General features: G+C 36.0%; 2 protein-coding genes across 2 annotated transcripts in view; one reads left to right on the top strand and one right to left on the bottom strand.

Annotated features, from left to right (window-relative positions):
• The window catches only part of LOC128858947 (serine/threonine-protein kinase minibrain), a 133,263-nt gene that overhangs the window by 56,376 nt on the left and 49,376 nt on the right, over positions 1-27,511 (bottom strand). The gene's annotated exons all lie outside the window — the stretch shown is intronic.
• On the top strand, positions 13,642-14,446 carry LOC128858949 (uncharacterized). The gene is made up of 4 exons (XM_054095562.1): positions 13,642-13,726; positions 13,787-13,914; positions 13,992-14,057; positions 14,131-14,446. Exons 1-4 carry the CDS (start codon positions 13,663-13,665, stop codon positions 14,344-14,346), a joined length of 474 nt encoding a protein of 157 aa, XP_053951537.1. The 5' UTR covers positions 13,642-13,662; the 3' UTR covers positions 14,347-14,446.

Genomic DNA, 27,511 nt, shown 5'->3' on the forward strand with positions numbered 1-27,511 from the left:
CTGCACATGTTATAAAAGTTAGGAATTTTTCTTTAATTCATCACGCAAGCACGTAATGTTTCGAACGGGATTTTAAATTGTTTAGAGGCTGATCGAACACTAGCGCGATCTCGGACTGCCGCGACTGCGTTTTTTACGTCCTCTTCACTTCGTTTCGGCGTTTTTCGCACATAATTACGCACCATTTTGCTGCCAAAACAATTAAAATTTATTTTATTCCATTAAAAGTAGTGACCTACAATGCCCCAGACGGCTGACCTATAGTGCCCCCAAGCACATGTTTTATGTTAGTGTCGATATTTTTCTAAAAAACAAAAATATCAAAAAACTGGCACATTATTCGTGTTCAGCATTATTTTCTACGTAAAATAAAACTCACCTGAAAAATATTTACATATAGACTAAGAGCCCGCGACGCCCAGACCTTCGTTAAATTATAAAAGTTGGAAATTTTTCTATATACGTCTCCTATACAGGTATAAGCAAACCCAGATTATTAAACCTAGGTCGCGGTGGCTTTGGCAGGTAACAGGTAGTAAAGGTGAGTAAAATTGAGTCTCAAATTTGTAATAGTATAAAGCTTAGTTTTTATACATTTCAACTTACAATCATATCAGAAACTGCCTCGTCCATTGGCGGACACTTAGGGCGGTAACAACCCCTCCCCAGACACCCTAACATTCTAATTATTTATAAATCTACTTTCGTCATAGTATAAAATCTAATTTTTATATATGTTATTCAGAGATCTATAAAAATAATGTTTTCACAATCCCCAGACAGTTTCGATGGTTCCCCTATCTTCCCAGACATAATGAAGTCCACTCCAGGCGTGAGCGCGATGAATATATATGTACGTTGGCGCGAGTGAAATAGTGCGATCTGTTCTCTAAATTTATCAAGAAAATTCATTATATACATTTATAACAGATAAAAAAAGTAAATTTTTAAAGGAGAACGCAGAAAAATTTTCATATTAACAAATTATTAAATCAACAATACAATAATGCGATTTTTATTGAGTCAAGAGGAGATCTACGAAAGTTGTAAATATCAATCGAAAATTTTTTCTAGTATTGTGCAGAAAAAAAAACGAAAAATCGACAGCTGATGTTAAAATTCTAGTAGTTTAAAGTTAAGAAGATAAATTTGTATGCATGTTAGTTTTACTGTAAGGAGAGAGAATAATTTAGATCGTAATTGAACCAATCGAAAAAGATTTCAATTATATTTATAATTATAGCCATTACAATACAAAGTAAAAATATAATGTGTCAAACATTATTATTAAATCAAAAAAAATATTTAATCAACTTCATCGTCCTCGTCGGTATCTCGATTATCTTCATCACCGCTACTCCATTCTGCGGATTTGTCCTCATGAATGTCATCGTCTTCATCAGCTTCTGTAATAATTAAAGCAAGTTAGAATAATTATGAATGGTTGATAATTTCTTCATAAACAGTGAACATTATAACATACCTGAAAAAGTTTGTAGAGAATCACTGACATAAGTAGGTAGCTGATCTCCTTCAAACCATTTAAAATGGAATTGATCATTTTCCAGTACCCAGCCATTATTTTCAGGATTCCCGGAAAGTTTTATCAGGTATTAATGAAGAATTGTCATGCCCGGAACATGAGGAAGCTGATACCAAAATTATATTTCATATCTGTAATTACAACTTTGAAGCAAATATAGTAATTCGAACTGTTGACACTGATATTGCCGCTATAATGCTTGGTCATTTACATCGCTTAAAAATTATTCGACCATTTGGATGCTGACGGATACTGGAAACAATGTGAGGTACGTGAATCTAACAAAGATACACGCCCAGTTAGGAGAATCCATTTGCCGAAGCTTGCCTGGTTTCCACGCAATAACAGGGTGCGATTACAATCCGGCATTATTTAGAAAGGGAAAACTAAGACCTTACAAACTATTAAAAAAAACGATGAATTCCAAAAAGCTTTTATAAAGTTCGGCGAAAATAAGTTAATAGAGGACAGCAGTGAACAGAAGAACATTTTCAATAGTATTCAGAAATATATATGCAGTGTATATAATGTTCGGAATGCAATTGATGTCAATTCTGCTCGAGTTCAGATGTTTATAGACTCATACAAAGTTTCCGACATTAATGGGGCTTTCAATCGAAAAAAATTGAGAAACTTTGATGCTAGCAGTTTACCACCTTGTGAAAATGAGCTACTACAGCATTTTTTACGAGCTAATTATATTTGTACGATTTGGAACAATACTCACTTAAGAAAACCTACTTCACATAAACCTGAAAATAATGGCTGGGTACTGGAAAATGATCAATACCATTTTAATTGGTTTGAAGGAGATCAGCTACCTACTTATGTCAGTGATTCTCTACAAACTTTTTCAGGTATGTTATAATGTTCACTGTTTATGAAGAAATTATCAACCATTCATAATTATTCTAACTTGCTTTAATTATTACAGAAGCTGATGAAGACGATGACATTCATGAGGACAAATCCGCAGAATGGAGTAGCGGTGATGAAGATAATCGAGATACCGACGAGGACGATGAAGTTGATTAAATATTTTTTTTGATTTAATAATAATGTTTGACACATTATATTTTTACTTTGTATTGTAATGGCTATAATTATAAATATAATTGAAATCTTTTTCGATTGGTTCAATTACGATCTAAATTATTCTCTCTCCTTACAGTAAAACTAACATGCATACAAATTTATCTTCTTAACTTTAAACTACTAGAGTTTTAACATCAGCTGTCGATTTTTCGTTTTTTTTTCTGCACAATACTAGAAAAAATTTTCGATTGATATTTACAACTTTCGTAGATCTCCTCTTGACTCAATAAAAATCGCATTATTGTATTGTTGATTTAATAATTTGTTAATATGAAAATTTTTCTGCGTTCTCCTTTAAAAATTTACTTTTTTTATCTGTTATAAATGTATATAATGAATTTTCTTGATAAATTTAGAGAACAGATCGCACTATTTCACTCGCGCCAACGTACATATATATTCATCGCGCTCACGCCTGGAGTGGACTTCATTATGTCTGGGAAGATAGGGGAACCATCGAAACTGTCTGGGGATTGTGAAAACATTATTTTTATAGATCTCTGAATAACATATATAAAAATTAGATTTTATACTATGACGAAAGTAGATTTATAAATAATTAGAATGTTAGGGTGTCTGGGGAGGGGTTGTTACCGCCCTAAGTGTCCGCCAATGGACGAGGCAGTTTCTGATATGATTGTAAGTTGAAATGTATAAAAACTAAGCTTTATACTATTACAAATTTGAGACTCAATTTTACTCACCTTTACTACCTGTTACCTGCCAAAGCCACCGCGACCTAGGTTTAATAATCTGGGTTTGCTTATACCTGTATAGGAGACGTATATAGAAAAATTTCCAACTTTTATAATTTAACGAAGGTCTGGGCGTCGCGGGCTCTCACTCTAATACATTAAATGCACTGCACCGTAGAATAAAAAAAATGCTATGTCGGAGAAAAGCTCACAAAAAACTAAACGACGCCAGAACTAGGATAACTAATCAATGGTGACGGCCGAAATGACAGTCGCGAACGTTGTTCCCCACCACGTATTCAATTCACATAAGACGAGTGATCTCTGCAAAAACGGTGCGACGAAAACCCCACCTACCTATTGTGCCCCCATACCTATCTTACCCCATTCTACTCTACTTTAATGGAAATCATGGAAGATTTAATCTTAAAGTTACTTTCCCATAAATGAAATTTTTTTTACTATCCTCACAAGTTATTTTAAGAATGCCTTGTCTTACATAAGCAACCTGGCTAACCTAATCAAACCTAAAAAATAATAAAAATTTAATCAAACTTCTTTCAATTCAAACTTAAAACAAAAAAATATTTAACCACTCAACCCTAGCGAAAAATAATTCCAAACCGTTCCTGTTTTTTTCTTAAAACAAAACAAAATTAGGCGGCCCAAATCCAATAAATTTGTGTTACCATAATTTTACTACCATACACTTTGGGCGCACCGTAGTATACATTTTGCGCGTTATTTTAAGAAAGAAAAACAAAAAAACACATAATAATTTAATCAAACTTCTTCTATTTGAAACTTTTAATAAAATTGTTTCTTTTAAATTTGACCACCTGGCAACCCTAGCGAAAAATTCCCAAGTTTATTGTTTTTCTTACAAAAAATAAATTGGCGGTCCACACACAACATTTTTTTGTTACCATAATTTTCCTATCCCACTTTTTCAGCGCACCCTAGTGCACAGCTTTTGCAATACGCGCCAAACTAGCGTCCATCGATATAAAAAACGTAGCAGGCACGAGTCGTTTCTTAAGTGTAGTGCAAAACTGTCAAAGCATCAAGTGTCAAGTAAATGTTTGGTGACAATATGGCGACGCGCATTGCAATGCCGAGAAGAAGCAGGCGAGAGTGTTGTTATTTTTCATACAAAAAGTCGATTTCGAGTGGTAGCAAGTGAAGCGGAGATGACAGCACTATTGGAGGGAAGTGGCGGGCAAAACTAAATTTTTATTAGTGCATGCAAACCGAAAATGCATTAAAAAAGGTAGTCAAATATATTTCATGAAATTCTTGTCAACAGCATTAAATAAAGCAAAAGCGCCTACCAAAACCTATTGCTTTAATTAATATTAGAAACTAAAAAAAAATCAAAAACCATGCTTTGCGCTCTTAAAAATTTCCCACACTTTTGACGCTTTCTATTTTCGGTACTACGTTTTTGTTTTTCTTTTTTTTTTTGCCCGTTAATGTGAGGTTTTTAATTTTTCCCACTTGAGTTCAATAAACTTCCATATGCGGTGTTTGTTGTTGTTGTTGTTGTTTTCGGTTTCTTTGTTTTTGCTTGCTATCTGCTTGCCTAATTTTAAACAGCTGTAGCCAGTCCGTAAAGCGTTCAACGACAGCCCATTCCATTTCCACCCATCCCCTGCGATTTCACATATCCGTTCTCTTCACTTTCTTTCCCTAAGTTTTTTACTTTTAATTTTAGTACAACGTAGCGCGTTGCACATTGATCCCTTCGTCGTTGTCCGCCGTTTTGCGTACGCCCAGCAGGCGAAATTCTTGCTATACGCCAGTTTATAAAATGTATGTATGTATGTACGTACGTATACTGGCCTTTCTCCACTCTCGCCCAAACCTACTTAATTGAAACATTATCGTTTATTCAACCGTTGCTTTGACATTTCCTGTTGCCTTTTTTCTTGTTTTTCAGAAATAAACTCATGCGCTTTTCCGTGTGACTTTTGCGTTCACAATTCCTCCTTTTTTCCTAGCTCAATGCACTTTATTTTGCGACTGGGACCTGTGCCTTAATTTGATACTGCGACTTTTGGATTTATGTATAGATATACATATTTCTATATACAGTTACGGACATACAACATCCGGAAAACCACGTTAGGATTTAGAGGATTATAAGCAAAAAAATCAAGCGAGAAATAAATCAAGAAATTGAATTTGGCAAATTCGACGTCGGATATTCGTAAAGAATTATGGGAGGATCACATGAGCGAAGAGAAAAACCGACTCCGGTGTTGGATATTTGTTAAAGAATTATTAGAGGATCAGATACGTGGGATATATAAAATGAAGGACTCGTTTTGGAGATTTCTTAAAGAATTATGTGCGGAACCGACACAGTTTGCATGAGAAATAAATCAGAAACACAAGCGCTATAGAGAAATCACCGTCTGGGAAGACGCATGAGTTTACAAAATAGATTCGAAACCTTCATAAACAATGGAAATGAGTTCACAGAAAACATCATCGTCATCAACATCTGTACGTTAACATTTCACAGAAGACTTTTGTGATCGTCTCCAAAACAAATTGATCAAGCAACCACAAAATTGGTCTGGAATTGATTGCATTTGGATTTGAGTAACCGCAAGATCATTCAGGCAGAGCTGCACTCTAACGATTCTGCCAGACAAGTTCAAGTTTAACCTTTTCGGTTTCGACGCTATGCGATATGCAAGCAAGGATCAGATATTCGCTATAGCTGATGGGTATGCCTAACGCCAAGTAGACCTGAATCGTTAAGCCTGCAGCTCCCGCTTGCCCAATTCCCCAAAGATGAAGTCACTAAGATCATAATATTAGAGAAGAAGTTCAATATTCAATTGGCTTTAAATCTAGGTGGAGTACGCTGTTCTTAAAAGGAAACTCTAAGGGTGTACCCTTCACTGGTATAGAGATAGCTCGAAAAGGCTCGAAGGCATAGGCGCTGGGATATATGGCCATGGGTAGTTTTCCCAGCATCAGCAAAGCGGAGGTGTTTACCATCTGAGATCAATTTTACGAAGAAACCGCCAGAATGAGAGAAACGCCCGCAGAGCTATTCTGAGCAATAGTCAAGCTGCATTCAAGGCTTTGTTATCCTTTGAGGTTAAGTCCTAACTAGACCTTGAGTGCATACCGAAATTTAAGCTACTAGGAATGCACAGCCGCATCTACCTCATATCATCATTACTAATAGGATCCCAGCTCTTCCTTCATTTTCTTGAATCTAATGCCATAGCGAGAAGGAGTAGACATCGCGATCTAGTATGGCCAGAAGAGAGGTATATACGTTTAGCCCAAAACAGCCCCCAGGTTTATTGCGTGTATAGGTTTATTGAGAGAACTGGTTTTGTATGAGTGGAGGGCACTAAAGAACATTAGAGGTCGAAGTGCAAACCTTCTTTGATTCTATTTCTAATAGATCTCAAAAAAAAAAAAAAAATAATAATAATAAAAAATGGGCACGCACACTTCGGTTAAGTGTTTGGCCGAGCTCCTCCCCCTATTTGTGGCGTTCGTCTTGATGTTGTTCTACAAATGGAGGGACCTACAGTGTTAAACCGACTCCGAACGGCAAATCGTTTTTTATGAGGCGCTTTTTCATGGCCGAAATACACACGGAGGTGGGTATGGCCTGCCGAGTGGCGACCGATATTAGAAAAAACTTTTTCCTATAATTTTGGTGTTTCAAGCAATGGTAGTTACGCACCCACTCATTCGGCTGCAGCGGCCTCAAATCTCAAATATATCTCAAAATAATTTCGAATCTTTGGCAAATTTTAAAGGAGCATTTAACACATAAGAGAACCAAGACTTTAGTTGGAATTGGAAGCATAAATATATAGAAAATTAGTATTTCTTTCACACAAACTTTTTCACAAAGTTTTTTACATTTACAGCAACTGAACTTATACTTAAGTTTTACTTTTGTTTCTTTTTAAGTACTAAACATAAAATGTTTGGTCATTCTCATTGCTTTTGTCTCCTCTAGCTTTTCTGTTTTTGTTTTTGGTTTTTGTGTTTTACCCCAAATGAATACGTGCGAGCATTTTTGGCTGGTGTTCAGCTAAAAACCAAGTGAAAGAAAAGTCAAATACTTAAGCTTTCTATAAATCAGTGCTATTTTTTGATTGACCATCTGTCCAATTGTTAGTCGCATTGGTTGTTACCATCATGTCATCACCATTCCGTACATTTTTCTTGGTTTTTTTGCTTTTGGTTTCTTGTTTTTTATTAAAATGACAACACTGACACAAGCGCTTGTGGGCATCATCCATTCGCTCTCTCCCTCGCTCGCTCTAATCATGATTAATCCAAATTGATGAGCGAGTTTAGGAGTTTATACACCAATATTTTTATAGTTCAGCTACTGGCGAAGTGCAACAATTGCACCTACGACAATCAGCCAGTGCTACCACAACACGAGCGAAGGTCATCGCATGGCGTTGAGGTCATTTGAAGTCAATGAAAGTCCCAGAAAGACAATCAACAGTTTTTGCTTAGTTTTAGTCTTAAGTGATTCGATTGAGAAATTTTCGTTTAGATGTGGGCGTGCACACTGCTGCTGGCGAATTGGTTATGGCTAGGAAAAATACTAATGAATTAAGTGGCATGGCAAGCATTAATTAATGCCGTGAGATTTTTTGCCAATACTTTATTTTTAAGACAAAAAAAAACTGTATACTCAGCAGCATGACGTTATGGTTTCAATTAATAGAAATGTAAGTCACCTTAAGCGAAAATTCGAAATGCCTATGACTCAACTGCCAATCGAGTAGAGAAGAATGCATACAGAGCCATATATGCCAGCTATTTCTTTTAATCGGTTTTACATTTTTACAACATTTAAATAGTATTTGATTTTTTCTTTGTTTTAAAAGTGAATACAAATTTATACAGTTTATTAAAACCCTTCGATTTTCGGTTGAAATCGCCCAAGAAGTAACCGAGCTCACTCGCAGTCAAAAGGCAATGGTGGTGAGGGTAAAGTCTGGTAAATTGGAATGGTTTTATGGCAAAGGTTCTAACTAGTGACCTTCAGCTTTCACATGAATCACCAAACCATAGACAAAGTTTTTTCTAATACCCCTCGTCATTCGGTAGGCTACTGCAAACCTCCGAGTGTAACTCTGGAATGTCAAAGCTACACAGAAAAAATCATCAGCCGTTCGGATGCGGCATAAAACTGTAGGTCCCTCCGTTTGTGGAAAAAAATCAAGTCACACGCCACTAATAAGGAGCGGAAATCGTCCAAACACCTAACAAAGGGTGTAGCGCCAATTATTATGTTGATAAATATTGTTTAATCCCAGGCAGGCAAAACATCGCATAGTAGTTCCAGGAAACGCCGCACATAGGTAGATTTAAGCTATTTAGGCGGCCATAATTGGATTTCAGAAAGTTGTCACAACTACAAAAAAAAGCACTCCCACAACTTGAAAATAGACTGAGGAACAATAATTCAACCTCCTAAGGCCAATCCCATACTTTGCATTAGCTGTCAGTTAATCAAAACATAGCTATTTCTGAAACACACGTTATCGTTTTTGTTTAACCGCTGTAAAATCGTATGTTTTAACGTGAATATTTACGGATTTAAGTTACCGAGCTGAGTAATCGTGATGGATTATGATATTTCAGGTGAATATTATCATTTGTTAATGGTGTTTGTGATTTTAATAGTTATAAATAGATAAGTGGTGCCTATTTCATTTAGGGTATAATTTATTTTTGTTTTTTGGTTTTGAAAACCCGGTTTGGTATATTTCCAAGTCCGTCCAAGTGAAAGTTAGAGTTGAACATGATACCTGGTGCAATTAGTTCGCCACGTGCATAAAAGTTAGCTGCAGATACTTGCAGATAGAGGGTCATATAAAGGGTTTGATACACGCTTGTCTAACGTCAATATAAAAATTATTGCATTTGTTTTGATTTCTAAGCCAATTTTGCTTATCTTAGGTATTGCCAGCTCATCAGGCACTAGACAAGTAACTCGTCAATATCTCTACAATCAAATGCAAGGGCAGAATTTGACATCTTTGGCGGAAAAATTGGATTTCTTAGAAGATAACCTGCTGTCTTGTCATGCATATTCAGCTGAATATGTGCAAACATTTAAGAAAAGCTTTTCTTATTTTAAAGCACAGCTTAAGGAAAAGTGGACTAAAGCCAGAAGAAATGAGGACGCTTTTCTAAAAGCTAACCAGTCTTGGTTAAATGGAACAATCGAAATTCCAAATAAGTCACATTTTCGCCCTGGCCGTCCATTGAAATCATTCGAAAAGTGTAGTGAGCGAAGTAAACGTAGGAAAACGGAAGAAGTCCGTTCCATGGTAGAAGATACAGTTATTAGGGGTTTTCAGTAAGAGCGCCTCAACTTTTGAACTTTTTTGAATAAAACACAAACGGTTTGACTTTTTTAACTATTTTTTTATTTTTTATTATCGAGTTTGAACATATACATTTAAGTATGAAATTCGATTTCTTTTGTATGACCACCGCGTGCACGTTTTACGAAGTCCAATTGTTGAACCCAATTTTCGATCACTCTTTTGCATAAATCGGCCGAAATTCCAGCAATTTCGCGTTCAATATTGGCTCTGAGCTCACAAATCGTCACCGGCTTGTTACTGTAGACCAATGACTTCACATAATCCCAAAACAGGACGGCTTGTTAAATGGGCCGTAAAATGGCCGTAATGCTGTTAAAGTAGCAGCAACAGAACGATTATTTTCATAAAAAATTTGCGCGATTTGCAATCGTTGCTCAAGTGTGTAGCGTTCCATGATGAAATGTATACTAATTAAGTTTACAAATGACAAGCGAAAAATAAAAAATATTGCGTCGTTCGCCCTCCCTATCGGAAAAAAGTTGAAGCGCACCTATTGAATAACCCTATACATGCTGCGCAATCCACTCTATTAGCAAAAGGGCAGAGGGACGCCTCACGAATTCTGAAAGAAATCGCAGAATCACCACCATCACAAAGAATCAACAAGCCCAGGGAGAGGTAATATATTGACACTACATGCAGCCTTAGCTATGTTTGTAGAAGCAGACTTAACAGGAGAGCAATATGAAATAATTCGTAATGCAAACCCTTATCTTTATCCATGTTACGATCGCTTATTAGAAGCTAAAAAAGAATGTTACCAAACGCAAATACGGGTAACTAGTTCTTACGCAGAAACTGACTTGCAAAGCCTCATCGATAAGACAATTATGCGCTTATCAATGTATTTAGAGGAGGTGCTCCTCACTCTAAGCGAGGACGAAAGAAATTCTCTTACAATAATATGCAAGTGGGGATGCGATGGTTCCCAGCAAGCTAAATATAAACAAAAAATTGAGGACACTTCTGGTTCGGATGCCATCATTTTTCTTAGCTCTTTTGTGCCACTACAAATCACCTGTGGAAACGAAAACAGAAAAATTGTTTGGCAAAACCCTTCTCAGTCATCTCCTAGATTCTGTAGGCCGATAAGATTTAGGTTTATCAAAGAAAGTATAGACGTCACGAAAGAAGAAATAAATTTTGTTGAATCCTCAGTAAACAACTTAGTTGCTTCTGAAATAGAGCTGCAAGGAAATAAATTTGTTTTCCGGCATATTTTTAAGATGACGATGATTGATGGTAAGGTTTGCAATGCTGCCACCGATACCAGATCCACTAGCCAATGTTATTTGTGTAAAGCAACATCCAAAGACTTTCGGGATTGGGTACTTTTTCCCCCGGGCCCGGAGTTTTCAGAGGGGCCCGGACTCGAGAGTAATTCGAATTATATGAATTAGACATAATTTGAAGGGGCCCGAATACTCTCGCCACGGCCCTGCACCCACAATGCACAAGATACTAGTCCATGGCGCTGCTATAATTGAAAACTCATTATTACCAATAGGACAACTGTCAAAGGAGGCTCAAGAGGCGCGCAACAAGCACTTCTGGATGTATCGAGAAAATTATGCACGGAAGTTTTCTCGTGAAGAGTGCAATCGCGACATATACCATCGATTGTTGTTAAGCTCGGACCCCTTTTTGAGCAGTATTTCAGTTCATCGCAGAAGAAAGAAAAAAGCATCAAAGTCGTTTAGCGAAGACACAATTAAGCTGCTCGTACCCTTTAAATATGTGGACAAAGATGTGACAGAACACCTTAATTCAGAAGGCGAAAACTAATAAATTAATCAATTTCTGTATATACATATATATTGTGCTTTTGGTGTATTTTTAACAAATATATCTGTAAATATTTTTCTATTCTATTATATAATGTATAAAACAATTTTTTCAAAATCGATTAAGGTAACTTTTATGCAAATAGTAGTGAAATATGGGCTCTATTTTTACTTTGGGAAAGGTCAAGATTTGTTGTATAAAGTCAATGTGTAGCCCACAATAAGATACAAACAAGTGATGACAGTTCTTGTCATACTACAAGAAAAGGAGCTTTACTGCTAAGGTATTTTTCAGTGTTACACAGTGTAATACATTTCCTTTTTTAATTTAACCGATTAGTAAAACAAATTATTATAAATTTCTATTTATTAACAGTTTTAAGACGATATATGCACTCAAATATTTTTGGCCGCCTAAATCTTCAAAATCTACCTATGTGCGCCGTTCACAACTAAGCAGATTAGATCGATGCACTACGCATCCCCACCCGTTTACTATTAGGTGGCATAGGAGCCAATTTACACGATGACTTTTCACCTTAAGTTTTTTGCACATTTACTTTTAAAGAATTCTTCAAAAATCTGCGTGCATTTCCTCGATGACTTTTTGTTTGCTACTTTCCTTGCGTGTTTTTGACGTTTAAGCGAACAATTATCTTTGGTCATTCGTTCGTTGAGCGCGAGCCCAAATAGCACTTGAATAAAAACGCGAAAATGTTAATTCTATGAAAGCGAAATGTCACCCAAGGTGAAAAGTCACTGCGTAAATTGGCTCTAAGAAGCTCTTAATTATTTTTCTTGCTAGATGCCTTTAGTGAGCTATACCGCACGATGTGTACACTATATCCGGCCATGCTAAACAGCATTTTAAAGACGAGATTACGCCTCAAAAAAGGTTCTATGACAATTCTGTGTTTGTCGAAGCAAGTTGTGTGTTACAGCGTTCCGAAATGGAAAGAAAGTTAAAAAAAATTTCAGTAGTTGAAAAGTCCCACCAGACGGTCAAAAAATGTGTGCTTTTATGGGCCTAACACACTGCACTCAGAAAAAATTCCCTCCCTAAAATAAAGAAAACCATTCTTTATTTTGAACTCTTCCAAATTCATTAAATTTTATCGCTTTTGAGTATTTTTTCTTTTAAATGACTATAAATGTGTTTGAAACATAAACCCGTAGTCCTCATTTTGATGTTACATTCTTCTTTGTTATTTTAAGTAAAATATCATTGTTGCCATCAATTGCCAATAAGAAATGTTTTCGGATAACTTCTTCAATCTTGAAAATTATTCAATGTATTTTGAAAATGTGCAATTTCTTGAGCGATTGAACATTGCTTATTAAGAAAGTTGAAAGAAATTTAACTTTTTCCAAGCAACTTATTATCTGCGAAACTCTTAACTCAAATTTTTTACGTTTTGATGAATAAACGCACATACAAAATTTTCAGCACTAACATTGTTGACACATCTTTCGACATTTTAGTGTTGATTCTTTAGTAATTTACCAAAACCTATAGACACCTTAAGAGCCCATGCCGTTAAAAATAAGAAGGCACAATTGGCAACAAAACAAAAGTTGGGGGATCGCAACGACCAAAACATTACATGAAGGTGCACATTTTGACAGAAAGCACTCGAAATTCACCAACAAAATAATTGGAAGTTTTTTGCACATCTACGTACCAACTTGTCTATAAATTCGTTTTCGTATAAGTGAACAAGAGAAATTAAAACCTGAGCACTAATATGTGCTCGCTTTCTCACTTATTCATATGTATGTATTACGCACATTACTTAAATTTAATCATACCCATGATCATACTTATGTAGGTATACATTTGTATTTCTATACTTCACTCATTTCAGCTAGAAGAAAATGATAACAAGCCAGAAATTTACCGCTAGAAATAAAACATGATTGTCATGCATAATTTGGGTTATCATATATATGAAGCGTTTTATAACATTATAACAAGGCTCCTAAAATTTTTTCATTTTTAATCAAAACATTTGACAACCCTTAATTCCATCGTTTTAACTTCGAACTTTTACGAACATACGCTTCGAACTACACGAACTTCGAACTTTTACGAACATACGTAGCTGATTGTTTTTCTTCTTCGTGATTTTATATTTTGTCGCGCAATGGATGAATTAAACGAAATTTTAATTGAGTTGGAAGGCGAACCATTTTTGAACGTGTTTATTGGTAAGTTTATGGATATTTTGTTTTGCTCATTTTAGTTATTGCTAATCATTTCAATTATAGAAAGCGGTCTAACTAAGGAATCATTGAAGCTCCTAAAGCCAAGCCATTTGGATACATTGATCGACACATCGCAGTTTGGACCAAGGGTAATTTTTGAGCATAATCTGCTCAATTGGCAAGCGCAACAGGTATTTTGTTATTTTGTGCATATACACACATACAGATATGCATGCAAAAATTCATAATCTTCGTTTTACTTCACTAGGGAATAAAAACACAAGCCATTCACACTGAGGCATGCGCTTTATTGGCAAATGAATATCGTGGCGAGGTAAATGTTTTTTTATTACTTTTACTTTAGTTATGTATTTATTTTAAATATACATTTCTGTACTTCATATAAGGAATCTTTTGAAGCAATACTCAGTAAGTCGGCGGGTGGATCACAAATCCTGAAATACTATGCGCAAAAAAAGTGTCTCACTCCAAAGTATAGGAAACTTCTAGCGGCAACAGTTGCAAATTATTTTATTTCTGCTGAAGTACATCCAAACCCTAAAACATTTGAAGCTTTCGCCAATAAAATTGTGGATTTATTTACGAGTGAATCTAAAGTCTGATCACAACCTAAAATTTTTATTAAAAAAAAGTTTTCTAACCTCGATTTCATTGACAAAGTATATATATTACATTCATAAGAAAGGAAAAAAGCCAGGTGGATCTCTGTATGATAAGTACCACAGTGTATTATTGAAACTTAGACGGGATGGTCTTATTTCCAAAAGAGATGTAGAACCAACAACAAAAGGAACGGAGATTAATTCTTGCGTAACAGGTATATATGTACATAGGTACATATACCGTCGTTGCGAAAGCAATACCGCGTATATCCAATATACAAAACTACATAAGTGGTGAAGGAAGAGAAAACTGATTTTTTACAAAAGTATAGCTCAATTTTTTCACTGAACTTATAATTTATTAATATTATGACAGAGATCAATATACAAATAGTAATTCTGCAAAAGAGTGTACGTGAAACTTCAGTTTCTTTGGTCAATTCGTTTTGGTTTTATGCAGTTTTGCAATCGCAACGACGATATGGCTTTCTTAACTCATGAGTATATTTTGGTTTAATTTAAATTTTAAATGAGAGATTATTAAATATTATAATCTGCATTTAATGTAACCTTCATTTAATAAAAAAATTACATTTAGATTGCATTCAAGAAAAATCATGGTTAAAGTATAACGTTGAACCATTCGATGAAGTTCAACTAAAATGGGAAGCGACTTTTGCTGTGCGACGACAAATGCTACAAAAAGATGCCAATTTAAATACAATTTTAGAAGAATGGCCTCAGTATAAGCAGAGTTTTGGACATTTAATGGTATAATTCGTGAGTTTTATTTACATAAAAGATAATTTATTGTTCTTCATTCCTATCTTAGATACAACAACTTAGAAATCAGCAAAATTACGAAGAAGATATATCTATGAACGATTTCGAAAATACTGGAATAAAAGAGTTTTCTATTTTTAACAATATTTCTAATTTCCACGTAACTGAAAATTTCTCCGTTGATATACTGCACGATATCTTTGAGGGAATATTTAAATATGGCTTTTCTAATATAATCATGCATTATATTAAAATCAAAACTTTTGACTTAGAGCTTTTAAATATTCGTAAACAGACATTTGCATATGGCGAGACGGAAATTGGAAACTTATCTCCACCAATCCAATCGCACCACTTGAAATCGTCCAATTTAAAATTTTCTGGGAGAGAAATGTTAACATTTGCTCATTTTTTTCCATTAATTATAGGAGATGTAGTGAAAGAAGACGATGTACTGTGGAAATTCGTGACTAACCAATTCCAACTTCTGGACTTATTAGTTTTGTCTGAATATAACAAATCAGATATAGATAACTTACGAACACACATTATTTTTCATAACAGAGAATATACAAAACTTTTTAACGATAGTTTAAAACCAAAACATCACTTTCTTACCCACTATTGTAGAATTATTGAACAGTCGGGCCCATTGAAGGACCTATGGACACTACCTTTTGAATCAAAACATAGGGAGCTAAAATCGTATACAAAAAATATTTGTTCTAGAAAAAACATAACACTATCTCTTGCATTAAAGTTTTCTATGAACTTTTCTGAAACCATCTATAATTTTAGATATGATACCTACAAGCTAAGCGCAGAAAAATATGAATTAAAATCGTCGTTTTATTTTAACGAAATCAAAAATTTACTTTCTGCCGACGTGATCAGTAATTGCGTTTGCTATTCCAATTTTAAACTAAAGGGCACAAGTTATAAAAAAGACTATATTGCATTTAATTATAATCCAAACTTTGTATCATACCAAGTTCTCGAAATTTTCATTATAAATGAAAAAATATTTTTATTTTGTGAATTTATAAATATCTTAGGGTACACAAATCACTACCTATCTTTTAAAGTAGGCCCTAAGAGCGGAAATTTTAGAATTATAAGAGCAGATGAATTAAACTATCCACCAATTCATGTGTATATTGTTAACAATGAAAAACTCTTACGGCCAAAAAAGTTTTTTTAATGAATTTTTCCAGTTTGTGTTTCAAAAATAAAAAACTAAAACCAAATTTTTTGCATTTTTATTCAATATTTAAAACATTTCATAATCTGAAAATTCAGGTAGACTTTTTAAAATTGAGAAAAAAGCTATTTTTCTTTTAGTAAATTTTTACTAGAAACAAAATAACAGTTTCCGTAATTCCAGCAAATTTTACTCTAAAATGAGTAATATTTTTATTTTCTTTTAGCAAAATATTACCTATTTCAAGCATAAAATTTATTACAAACATAAAAACAAATTCCTTAAATCGGGAAAGTTTTTCTCGAAAGCATGTAAACATTTTTTCTTCCTTTTGAGAAAATATCAGATACTGAAAAGAGGATGCCTTTTCTTAGGCGCCAAATCATTCCCATATTTCCTCATTTCAATAGTCGTTTTAACTTGAACCGAAGAAGTTTTTTTTTGAGTGTGTACCGAATGGGAGGACAAAGCAGTGACTTCATCGATACCGTTCTGGTGGTAATATGGACGTAGAAATGAGGCACCCTCTGGTAGGTTCGTGGTCGAAAATGTTGATAAAAATTGCTGCAGTTTCTAAAGAAATGATTATTAGTCGCATAATAAGCATCGTTGAGTTACCCTGCTTTAATTCCTATAATTCTCACTAGGCTTACGAAACGAATAGTTCAACTGGCATATGCTTACAAGCCATTCAAACTCTGCTCTGCCCACGATTAATAATTCGCCGACCACCAGGTAGTAGCGCAGCTGCTTCCCGGCAGCAAAAGCCTGTCCGATTTGTGGTTTTTTGAAGTCAAAACGCTCAATAAATAAACACTGCCCTGCTTACCCAAAATCAGTAAAAGGTAATAAATCGCTGCAACGCTAAAACCTCCAAACCAAGCAAGTGCTGTCAGAATGACGTTTTCGGTTTATTGGGAGTTAAGGTGTGAGATTTTGCTTACCGGAAAGGCATTCGGCGAGTGCCATAACCAATTCCAAGCACCTCTTCACATATCACGACTTTTATGGTGGATTCCTACAACTTCTTCCAGAGTATGCCCTCAAAATGTTTTAGGTGATAGGCTGTTTTGACTTTTTTGAGGCTACTAGGAAGCAGGCGAATATGCGCGTAAAATCAAAGAAACTAATGAAAATTTCTAGAATAGTTAACAAGAGTAGATTGACTGCCACAAATACCTGTAGAGTATATCGCGTTTACGTTGAGTTGACTCGTCAAATGCTGAACTCACTGAGATTTACGAAAAGCAATATAAGACTCCTTCCTCTCGGGAATATGTGGATTGTCTAGACCAATATTATCATTGAGATTGGATTAACTGGATGCCACAAAATATGAAAGAGATTTAGAGATAAGTATAGAATAGTAAATAACTATGATTTCCCGAATATCGCACTGAGCCCTAGTGACTTTTGAGTGGTCTCTTTGCAGAGCAGCCCATCTGACCAAAGGTATAGAGACGAGATACCTTTACTTACGATGTCTTTTACTTAGACAACATACGAGATTCATAATAATAAACCTCTTATGACTTTTCCATGAGCTTTCTACTTTTACGAAATTTGATAAATAATTTTCACGAGTAAGCACCTACCGATATTCATAATTAAATAATAAATTTTACAATTTTCTATAATGTAGAAAGAAGAATGGAAGAAAGGGTTGAAATATTTTTATATGAACCTACATAAAATTTCTATATATATGCATGAGTATGAATGTATGTATGCACGTCTGAGTATAAGTATGAATCACGAGAAATATTACATTATATAATAAAATAAAAAAACGTTCAATAAAAACGAGGTTTGAAAGCCAAAAGTCAGATGGCAGATAATTAGCTGAGATGAATGTATTGGGAAAAGGCCAAAATGGCTTATAGAAAAAGAAAGAAAAAACGCAAGGCAAAACTTGAAAGTAAAACTAATACAATTATATTACAAAAACAAAAAAAAAACTAAAACAGAAAAATAAAAACAAATAAATAAAAAATAACAAAAAAAACCCAACCACTGTAGGTACTTTGCGAGCACCAAACAAGAAAAACAATTAAATTTAAACTTTCATACGCAAAAAACCAACATTAGCCAATACCATTGCCAGCAGGATTTTCTCACCAAAGCCGTAGGTGGCAACACCAAAAGCGATAAAAACAGTATGCACCATTTTCATGTGAGTCACAGAGTCGTTAAAAACGCTAAGTTGAGGGAGGAAATCCCACAAACACGCATTCATTTACACAACTCGTGCAGATGTGTAGAAATTCGTTTGGCACTACCAGTTCAGTGAGCCATATAAGGAGAGTAGGTTTGCTTGAATGTAATATTAAATGCATGAATTTGGTAGTGCAGGGGTTAAATAAATTGAGCAGCTTAGTAGGGTATCAAAAATGAATCAGGAAATGATAACTCGAATAAAAACATGAATATATATTTATTAGAGTCAGTAAATCAGAGTCAAAGAGACGCCTGCCGGCTACAAAGGGGAGTAAAGACAGTTAAATGGAACTTCGTAGTTAAATCGTGTATATTTATTGGATACTGCGACGCGGAAATGTAATTCGTTTGAGAGCGCAAGAACTTGAAGATTGACCTCCATATACCCGGGTTTCAAGCAGTGCCAACCGCTCGATACTCACTCGAAACCGGTTCATTGCACAACAGCTCAAATGTTAGTTCGAGCTTTTAAACAATTTGAGTAGCTAAACAAAAATTTCAAATTTTACCATTAGCATTTCTTTAGTTTTTCAATGCCATTAGCACTGCGTATTAATAATTTGTAAAACTAAGTGCAAGTGCTGGCAAAAAAGTCAAAATAATCAAAAGTATTGCTCGAAATACATAAAAAATCTCGATAGTTGTTTTCAGGAGCGCCCAGAGATTTATAAGTGAATGTCAAGACGCGATTTTTGAGGCACTTAAAATTTAACGCCTTGTGAAACTCGGCCAAAATGGACCAATTAAGAAGAAGAAAATTTAATGGGCTATAAAACTGCATACCCAACATTATTGCACAAATTCGGATTAAAAAGTTTGGAATTTTGATGAAAATTTGCAGAATTTTCATAATTTTTCCACGAACTTACAAAAAAAAAAAACATTTATATAATTCTGTTGTAATGAATGATTTACTTGAAACTGAATAAAGCGTGGAGTCATTGCGGCTGCACATAAATTTTTAAGCATGCAATTCTCAAGGCAAACTGATTTGAAAAAACAATTTTGTTTTTTTTTTTGTTTTTTAGTTATATTGCTTGTATATACATAAGTATGTGCATTTGATGGTAAAAAATTAAATAAATAAGAAAAAAAAATAAATAAGAATTTTCAACAAATAAAAAATTAAAAATATAGCAAAATATTTAAAAAAAATTTTAAATAAAACTTAAAACTAAAATTAAAAATAAAATTATAAAAAAAAATAATTAAAAAATTAAAAAAATAAGAAAAAAAAAATAAAAGAACATTAATAAAAGAACTACAAAAAATAAAAGTAAAAAAATATAAAAAAATAGATATAAAAAATATAAAAAAATACAAAATAATAAAAAAAATTTAAATAATAAAATTTAAAATTAATATAAAAAAATAAAAAACAACTAAAAAAACAAAAAAAAACAAATAAAAAAATACATTAATAAAAAATAAATATAAAAAAAAAAAATAAAAAAAAAAATATTAAAAAAAAATAGAAAAATTAAAAATATAAAAAATTAGCAGAAAAAATTAAAAAAAAAATTTAAAATACCAAAAACCATACAAAAATATAAAAAAAGTTTAAAAATTGTAGGTATGTACATATCGCTCATTTGCTGTACGTTGTCATAACTCAAAAATCGCAAAATTTTAGTTAACATCACTAATATATCGGAAATAATATGTTTGATCAACTGACAAATTGTTATATCCGAAGTTTTAACATTTCACGCAGCATCGCGATAGATGCCTTTCGCTCTAATTACATATCCTATTGCGTCGTATTTGCAACAACGTATTATCTCAGTTGTGCGTCGGCTTTTGTGTGGTTAACATCGTGAAGTTCTCTAGAAAAGTGCCATATTTCGTTTTGTGATAATATTAATAAAAGGTAAGTTCACTTTTATATCTCTTTCTCTATATATATCTCTTTCTCTGTATATTGCATTATTTTAAGATATGACGTTGTGCATGTAAAAATTTGAGTGAATTCCTGTAGTGTTTTTGAGTGTTATGACGTTTTTGCAGAAAATAAAAATTTTTATTTCAGTATTATTTTGTCTTGAAACACTATTGCAAATAAGATGTATTAGTGAAACAATAGTGTATTACAGAACTATTCACCGTTATGACATTCTTGCACTAAATATTTTTTAAGTATAAATTATTTGCTATGAATCGTTTCCATTTATGTCAGTATTGTTGTCATTTTCAGTCAAAAAATAATGGAAACTAATTCTCGATCCGCCAAAATCGTGGGAATGGCTTTAAAAAAACAAGATGGAAAGGGTAAAGAATGCCAGATAAAAAGTACATCAACAGTGAATTTTGTTGAAATGAAATCAGACTCATTAAGCTCGAGCTCATTTTCTGAGGATGATGACGATTCCGTACGTGATACCACATACATTCCACCCGATATTGTCAGTAAGAGTAACAGTCACTGCGAACCAAATCCAACATCAGACAATTCTGAGGCTAACACAACCGGTGTCGAAACTCCGATGATTTTAACGAGTCCACTAAAAAATAAAAATACTTTGAATATTAATGATCGCCCAATAACAACTGTGCAGGAGAAACGAAATAAGGTGGCAAATGTTTTACTGATGGAGGATTGTCGAGGAAAACATGGACAAATTTATGAAATTGTAAGGGAAGGTGTTAAAAGCTTTATCGATAAAATCCCAAAAATCGAAAGTCATTACACTCGCGCAAACACCAGTGAACATTTTACGAGTATTGATGGTAGCAAATCTATTGCAGACATTCACCGAGACTACGTCGCGGAGTGTAAAGATAAAAACGTTCCCATGTAATGTTTTATCGAATATTTACAGAAGATTATAATATTTCGGTATTTACGCCAAAAAAAGACTTATGTGAAACATGTTGTGCCTACGATGTCGCTGAGGGTGATGAAAAAAATAAACAAGAAGAATATTATAATCAGCATATCGTAGAGAAAGACGAATGTGAATGTTTTGTTTGGGATGAATCCAATGGGTATAGAGGTATTAACGAATTGGGTTCGTGCGTTCTTCGGTTTTTAAATAAAAGAGCAGTGTCAAGTGATGAAGACTTCATATTTTATTCGGATAATTGTGCGGGCCAGCAAAAAAATGAGTTCATGGTGGCCCTCTACCTCTACGCTGTATCTCATCTCAACGTAAAAAGCATAACTCATAAGTACCTAATCAAAGGCCACACGGAAAACGAGGGAGATTCCGCCCACTCTTTAATTGAACGTCAAGTGAAATGACAGCTGAAAGGTGGTCCAATGTACACGCCAGAGTCATTTATATCTGCAATTCGTGGTGCCAAAAAAATGGAAAGCCATTTAACGTTACGGAACTTGCCTTGAAGACTTCTTTGATATGAAGGCTTTAGCAACTGAAATGGGACTCCAAAATATGACCTCATCGTGTTGGTCTCCTTGCCGCGGGGATGGGGCTTAAATGAAGGCTAAATTCCTTTTAGGAATTTAACCTGTCATGAACTAAGAGGGAAGCTCTGTATGGGGATTGGTCGAACACCCTTACACGATACTGCGTGTGGGATGCTCGTCCAACCACCTATACGGAGAGTACCGTACCAACACATTCCCAAGTCAAGGTGTGCTTGGAATCGTGCCGAGGACTGAATGGTGCAGGGAATTAAAACATGTGCATCGCGAACGGAGTTTCCCTCTCGAATACCTGGCCGCCTTCGAGAGTAACTGTGGCCTTACCGCGGTAAGGGGCGCTGCCGCGGGGGACCCCATTACTTCCCCTAAATACTCGTGGGTTGTGGAGCTTGACGTAGTCAGGCGAAGCAACCGTAAGAAACAGATGAATATGAACACACAAAAAAACGAACAGAACAAAAAATGTGTGCCGCGCTGCGACACAATACCATCCTCCGAGGAGGATACCCTGCTGGCCTCCAGCCAAGATACGGCTGAGTCAGCAAAGAGTAAGGGAAGTACCAGCCATAGCACACCCTTACTAAGCAAGCAACAACAACAACAAAAAGTTCTACCACAAACCTCGAAAAAGGCGGCGGACGGCACTCAGAGAGAGAGTCAGGCCGCTAGAAAACACAAATCCGAGGGTGCTCTCATGAAGTCTCGCTACACGAAGGCGAGGTTCATTCTAAGCAAGATTGCCAAAAATGAACTCGCTGGAGCGACTGACGAGCGCGACGCGGCCGACAAACTAAAATACCAGCAGGTGGTTAAGGAGTACGAAGACTTCTTATCCAACAAACCTAAAGAGGACAACAAGAAAAAAGGCGATGCGATGAAAAGGAACAGGTCACAGGACGTGATCGACCAGGCACCGAAGAGACCTAAGGTGTCCAGCAGCATCGAAGAAACAAAGCAACGACCGTTCAGTGAGGTGGTTAAGGATAACCTCCTATATGCACTGATCGACGAAACCACAAACAGCGGCAAAGTGGTCCTGCAGAAGTGGGGGCAAGTGGAGGCCAAACTATCCAAGCTCGTGTTAGACAAGCATGTGGTTGGAGCACAGGGCGGAACTCTCCCTTCCTTCGATTCTGCAGGAGTACTTCGCGGCTGTAGGGTTATCAAGTGCGACGACGACTGGTCAAGGGTTGTCCTAGAAAGGTGTGTTGCTGAGATCAGCAGCACACTGGAAGGCTTAAAACTTAAGCTTATTCCGGCCAAGGACATCCCCTGCCCTCCTCGCGCTCGCATTTGGCTGCCGGTGATGGACTTGAGCGGTGCAGAAGTGCTGAAGTACCTGAAGTCGCACAACCCAGCGGTGCCGATGGACGACTGGGCAATCGTGAAGGCAGAAAAACCGCAAAAGAGCAGCATGTCATTCGTTCTGCAGATTAACGATGAGTGCCTGCCAATACTAAAACAACACGACAACAAAATGCGGTTTGGTCTAAGAAAGGCCAAACTGAAAATTTTCAAAGCAGACAGCAATGAAAATGAGGAAGACCCAGATGAGGCAGACAACAACATACAGCTAGAAAGACTAGAAAAGCTCGACTTAGCTGAAGACAACAATAAATCCGATGCCTAGAGCCATACAGGTCAATCTGCAGCACTCGAAATGTGCTACAGAGAACTTGGATGTCTTCCTCAGGGAAGGGGACATCGACATCGGTTTCATACAGGAGCCCTGGGTCAGAGACAACGAGATTAAGGGGTTCCAAAACAACAAGAGCATCAACATATTCTACAACAAAGCAGACGGTAAGCCACGGTCATGCATAATCACTAAAAAACACTTAAAAGCTTTTCTGTGTTCTAATTTTAGCACTCCCGATTTTACGGTGGTGAAAGTGGAGCTGCAGAAATCGGCGATATACCTGGCATCGGTGTATATGCCACATGAGAAACCGGCGCCGCCAGACGAAGTGGCTCGATTCCTGTCAACATTGAACAGCACGGACAAACTATTGATGGGCTGCGACGCAAACGCCAGAAACGAACTTTGGGGCAGTTCAGAGACGAATGAAAGAGGTGAGTCACTTTTCGAATTCCTATTAAACACCAACCTAGACATATGTAATGTAGGGACCACCCCAACCTTCACTTTTCCGAGCTCGGCAAATTTTCAAGGCTGGGAAGAGGTCTTAGACATTATCCTATGCACAAATAATAATATAATTCCCAAATAGTCACAAATTGGAGGGTATCCGACAAGAGATCCTTTTCAGACCACAGCTGGATCCTCTTTGATATCAATCTTAAGCTTGAGAAACCTTTCCCATATAGAAATCCCAGAAGAACAAACTGGCATACATTCCGTAGAGTGACCCAGTCTAAACTTCAAAGCTTAAATAGAACCATAACGTCAAGGGAAGACCTAGATGAGAAAGTAAGAGCTTTCGAAACTTCCCTGACGAAAGGACTTGAAGCCTCATGTCCCGCCACATACGGCAAAATAACCAATCCTACCTGGTGGAATGAAGATCTAAGTAAAGGAAAATGACAAGAGAAATCTTCAATATCTGCTACAAACACAAATACTTCAAACCCTACAAAGGCTGCCTTAGGGAATACAAGAAAGCAATCAAAGAGGCTCGGACAGAGGCTTGGAGAGATTTTTGTAGTTCCATAGAATCGACCAAAGATACGGCCAGACTAGGCAAGCTTCTATCCAAGGAACACTCCTGCCCTTCCTTCTTGAAGAAAGACAACGGAGAGTGGACAAAATCATCAGCCGACACACTAGAACATCTGGTAAATACACACTTCCCAGGCAACACAGAATATATTGAGAACAATACTGACAGTGTTCAAACATCCAAACTATCACCCATTATAATCAACCACATCGTATCCCAAGATAGAATATTATGGGCGATAAAAAACTTTGAACCATATAAGGCAGCCGGTCCAGATGGGATATTCCCAGCCATGCTGTGGAACACTCGAGAAACGACGATTCCTTGGCTGGAGGTCTTTTTCAGGAAAAGCCTTATGCTAGGGCACATACCAAAGAGCTGGAGGAGGGTAAAAGTGATATTTATCCCTAAAGCTGGTAGACGCGGTCATGATACAGCGAAAGATTTCAGACCCATCAGCCTATCCTCCTTCATCCTCAAAACTCTCGAGCGATTGTTGGATGTATATCTCAGGGAAAAGATTACAGACTCAACGATTTCACCATCTCAACATGCCTATCTCAAAGGAAAATCCACAGAGGCAGCTCTTCATGAGGTTGTAAGTGCGATTGAGAGGAGCATAGAATACAAGCAATACTCACTAGTTGCTTTTCTCGACATAGAGGGGGCCTTCAACAATGTTACGCGGACGACATAGTGCTTATGGTTTCAGGAATGTTTCCAACCACAATCAGTGAGATTATGGAAGGAGCTCTGGTATTACTCAGCAATTGGGCCACGGACTGTGGTTTAAGTGTAAACCCGAGAAAAACTGAACTGATGCTATTCACCAAGAAAACCAAGGTGGCAAACTTTAATCTCCCAAAACTAAACGGCATCAGCCTCACGCTAACCAAACAGGCAAAATACCTAGGGGTTATCCTGGACCCCAAACTCAGCTGGAAGTCCAACGTAGAGTACAGGGTAAAGAAAGCGAACATAGCACTTTACACATGTAAGAGAATGTTGGGAAAAAAATGGGGTCTCCAACCAAAATTATCCAACTGGTCCTACACAGCCATTGTAAGGCCAATACTAACATATGCGGCACTAGTTTGGTGGCCTGCAACAGAAAAGAAATACAACAAAACTAAGCTGAACAAGATACAAAGAACAGCGTGTATCCTAACTACAGGAGCGCTTAGCACCAGTCCTACTGAAGCGCTCAATGTACTAACACATCTATTGCCATTAGATTTACACATTAAAACAATAGCTACTTGCAGCGCGGTGAGACTCAGAGACATAGGAAACTGGACAACAAGGCCGTACGGTCACAGTAAGATCCTCCTACAGGGACCCCCGCTGCTCACAAACGGATCAGACTACACAGTCCCCAACCTCAACTTCAAGAAAGGCTTTACGGTACGCTTTCCACCGAGAGCCGAGTGGAGCAAAGGAGAGGTGATTGGAAGACACGATATCGAAATTTATACCGATGGTTCTAAGATGAGCTGTGGTGTGGGAGCTGGCTTCCATTCGGAGCCACTCAACCTATCTCAATCAATTCGTCTTCCTGATTATGCCACCGTGTTCCAGGCAGAACTTTTAGCGATCAGAGAAGCATGCAAATCCCTAGAACTCTACAAGGAAGTTGGTGCAAGAGTAGCTATCTTTTCAGACAGTCAAGCAGCTATTAAGGCCTTAGACTCCAACTACATTTCATCCAAACTGGTCTTACAGTGAAGAGAGGAGCTGAAACTGCTCAGCCATTGGCTCGAAATTACCCTGATATGGGTTCCCGGTCATAGGGACATACGGGGCAATGAGATAGCGGATGAGCTAGCAAGAAAGGGATCGACACTAGACATAGCAGAGGCGGTGGCAGTCTCCACCCCACTGAACACACTAAAAGCATCCATTGCTTCATACTATCATGCTTTAGCCGAAAGAAGATGGAAGCAAATACCTACATGTAGGAGCATTTTCAGCTCAGAAATGTTCAACCACCTCAACAACAACAACAACAACAACAACAACAAAATATGACACAGGTAAAAATTTCCACAGTGGTGGTTTTGCAAGTTCGGCGCGATTCACCTAACACCATTTTCTTTAAAACAACTTATAACGAAAACGAATTTAAGGTGGCAATTAATGTCATTAAACAGGAAAACATGAAGGATATTACAATGACAAGAGCATTTTATACAAAACCTCAGAAAGCGGACCGCAAAAAAGAAAGATCTGCTAGAATTGATACAGAAAAATCACATTCCTAAGTATTGTAGACCTTTTTACGAGCAATTGTAATCCTGATTAAATTCATTTTTTTATTTAAAATGAATATTATTTTTTACGTGACTTTATGTTTCTTTATTTTTGTACCTGAAGTAATATGTTAATTTTTATGTTACAATAAAATATGCAATGAATGCAATAAATTTTATTTAATATCCATATTTTTTCTCTTATAATGTTTAGTAAGGTGCAAATATAATTCAAATTCAGAATTTGCAATAGGTTTTCAGCTATAAAACTTTTTGTTATTTGCAGTAACGTCACAATTTTAATTATGTCAGACCATAAAACCTCTTTTTGCAGCAACAACGTCATAAGAAAAACTCGGAGTACTTTTGAAGCTACAGAAAAAAGTCCATACATTTATACCTTTAATTTACATATACGTCTTAACCAGATGCTATTTCAGCAAATTTGACCATAATCTTCTTTTCATATACAATTTTAATATATATAAAACAATTTAAAAACTGAAAAATGCGTCTCCTGTAAAATCACAATTTTTGAGTTATGACGACGTTGCAGCAAATGAGCGATATGTACATTTTTTTTTGTTATAAAATATCTTTGAGTTTAAAAGGTTTTTTGTTTTTACTTTTGATTTAAATTTCTGCTACA

Source organism: Anastrepha ludens, chromosome 3, assembly GCF_028408465.1.
Source record: "Anastrepha ludens isolate Willacy chromosome 3, idAnaLude1.1, whole genome shotgun sequence".
NCBI lineage: Eukaryota > Metazoa > Arthropoda > Insecta > Diptera > Tephritidae > Anastrepha > Anastrepha ludens.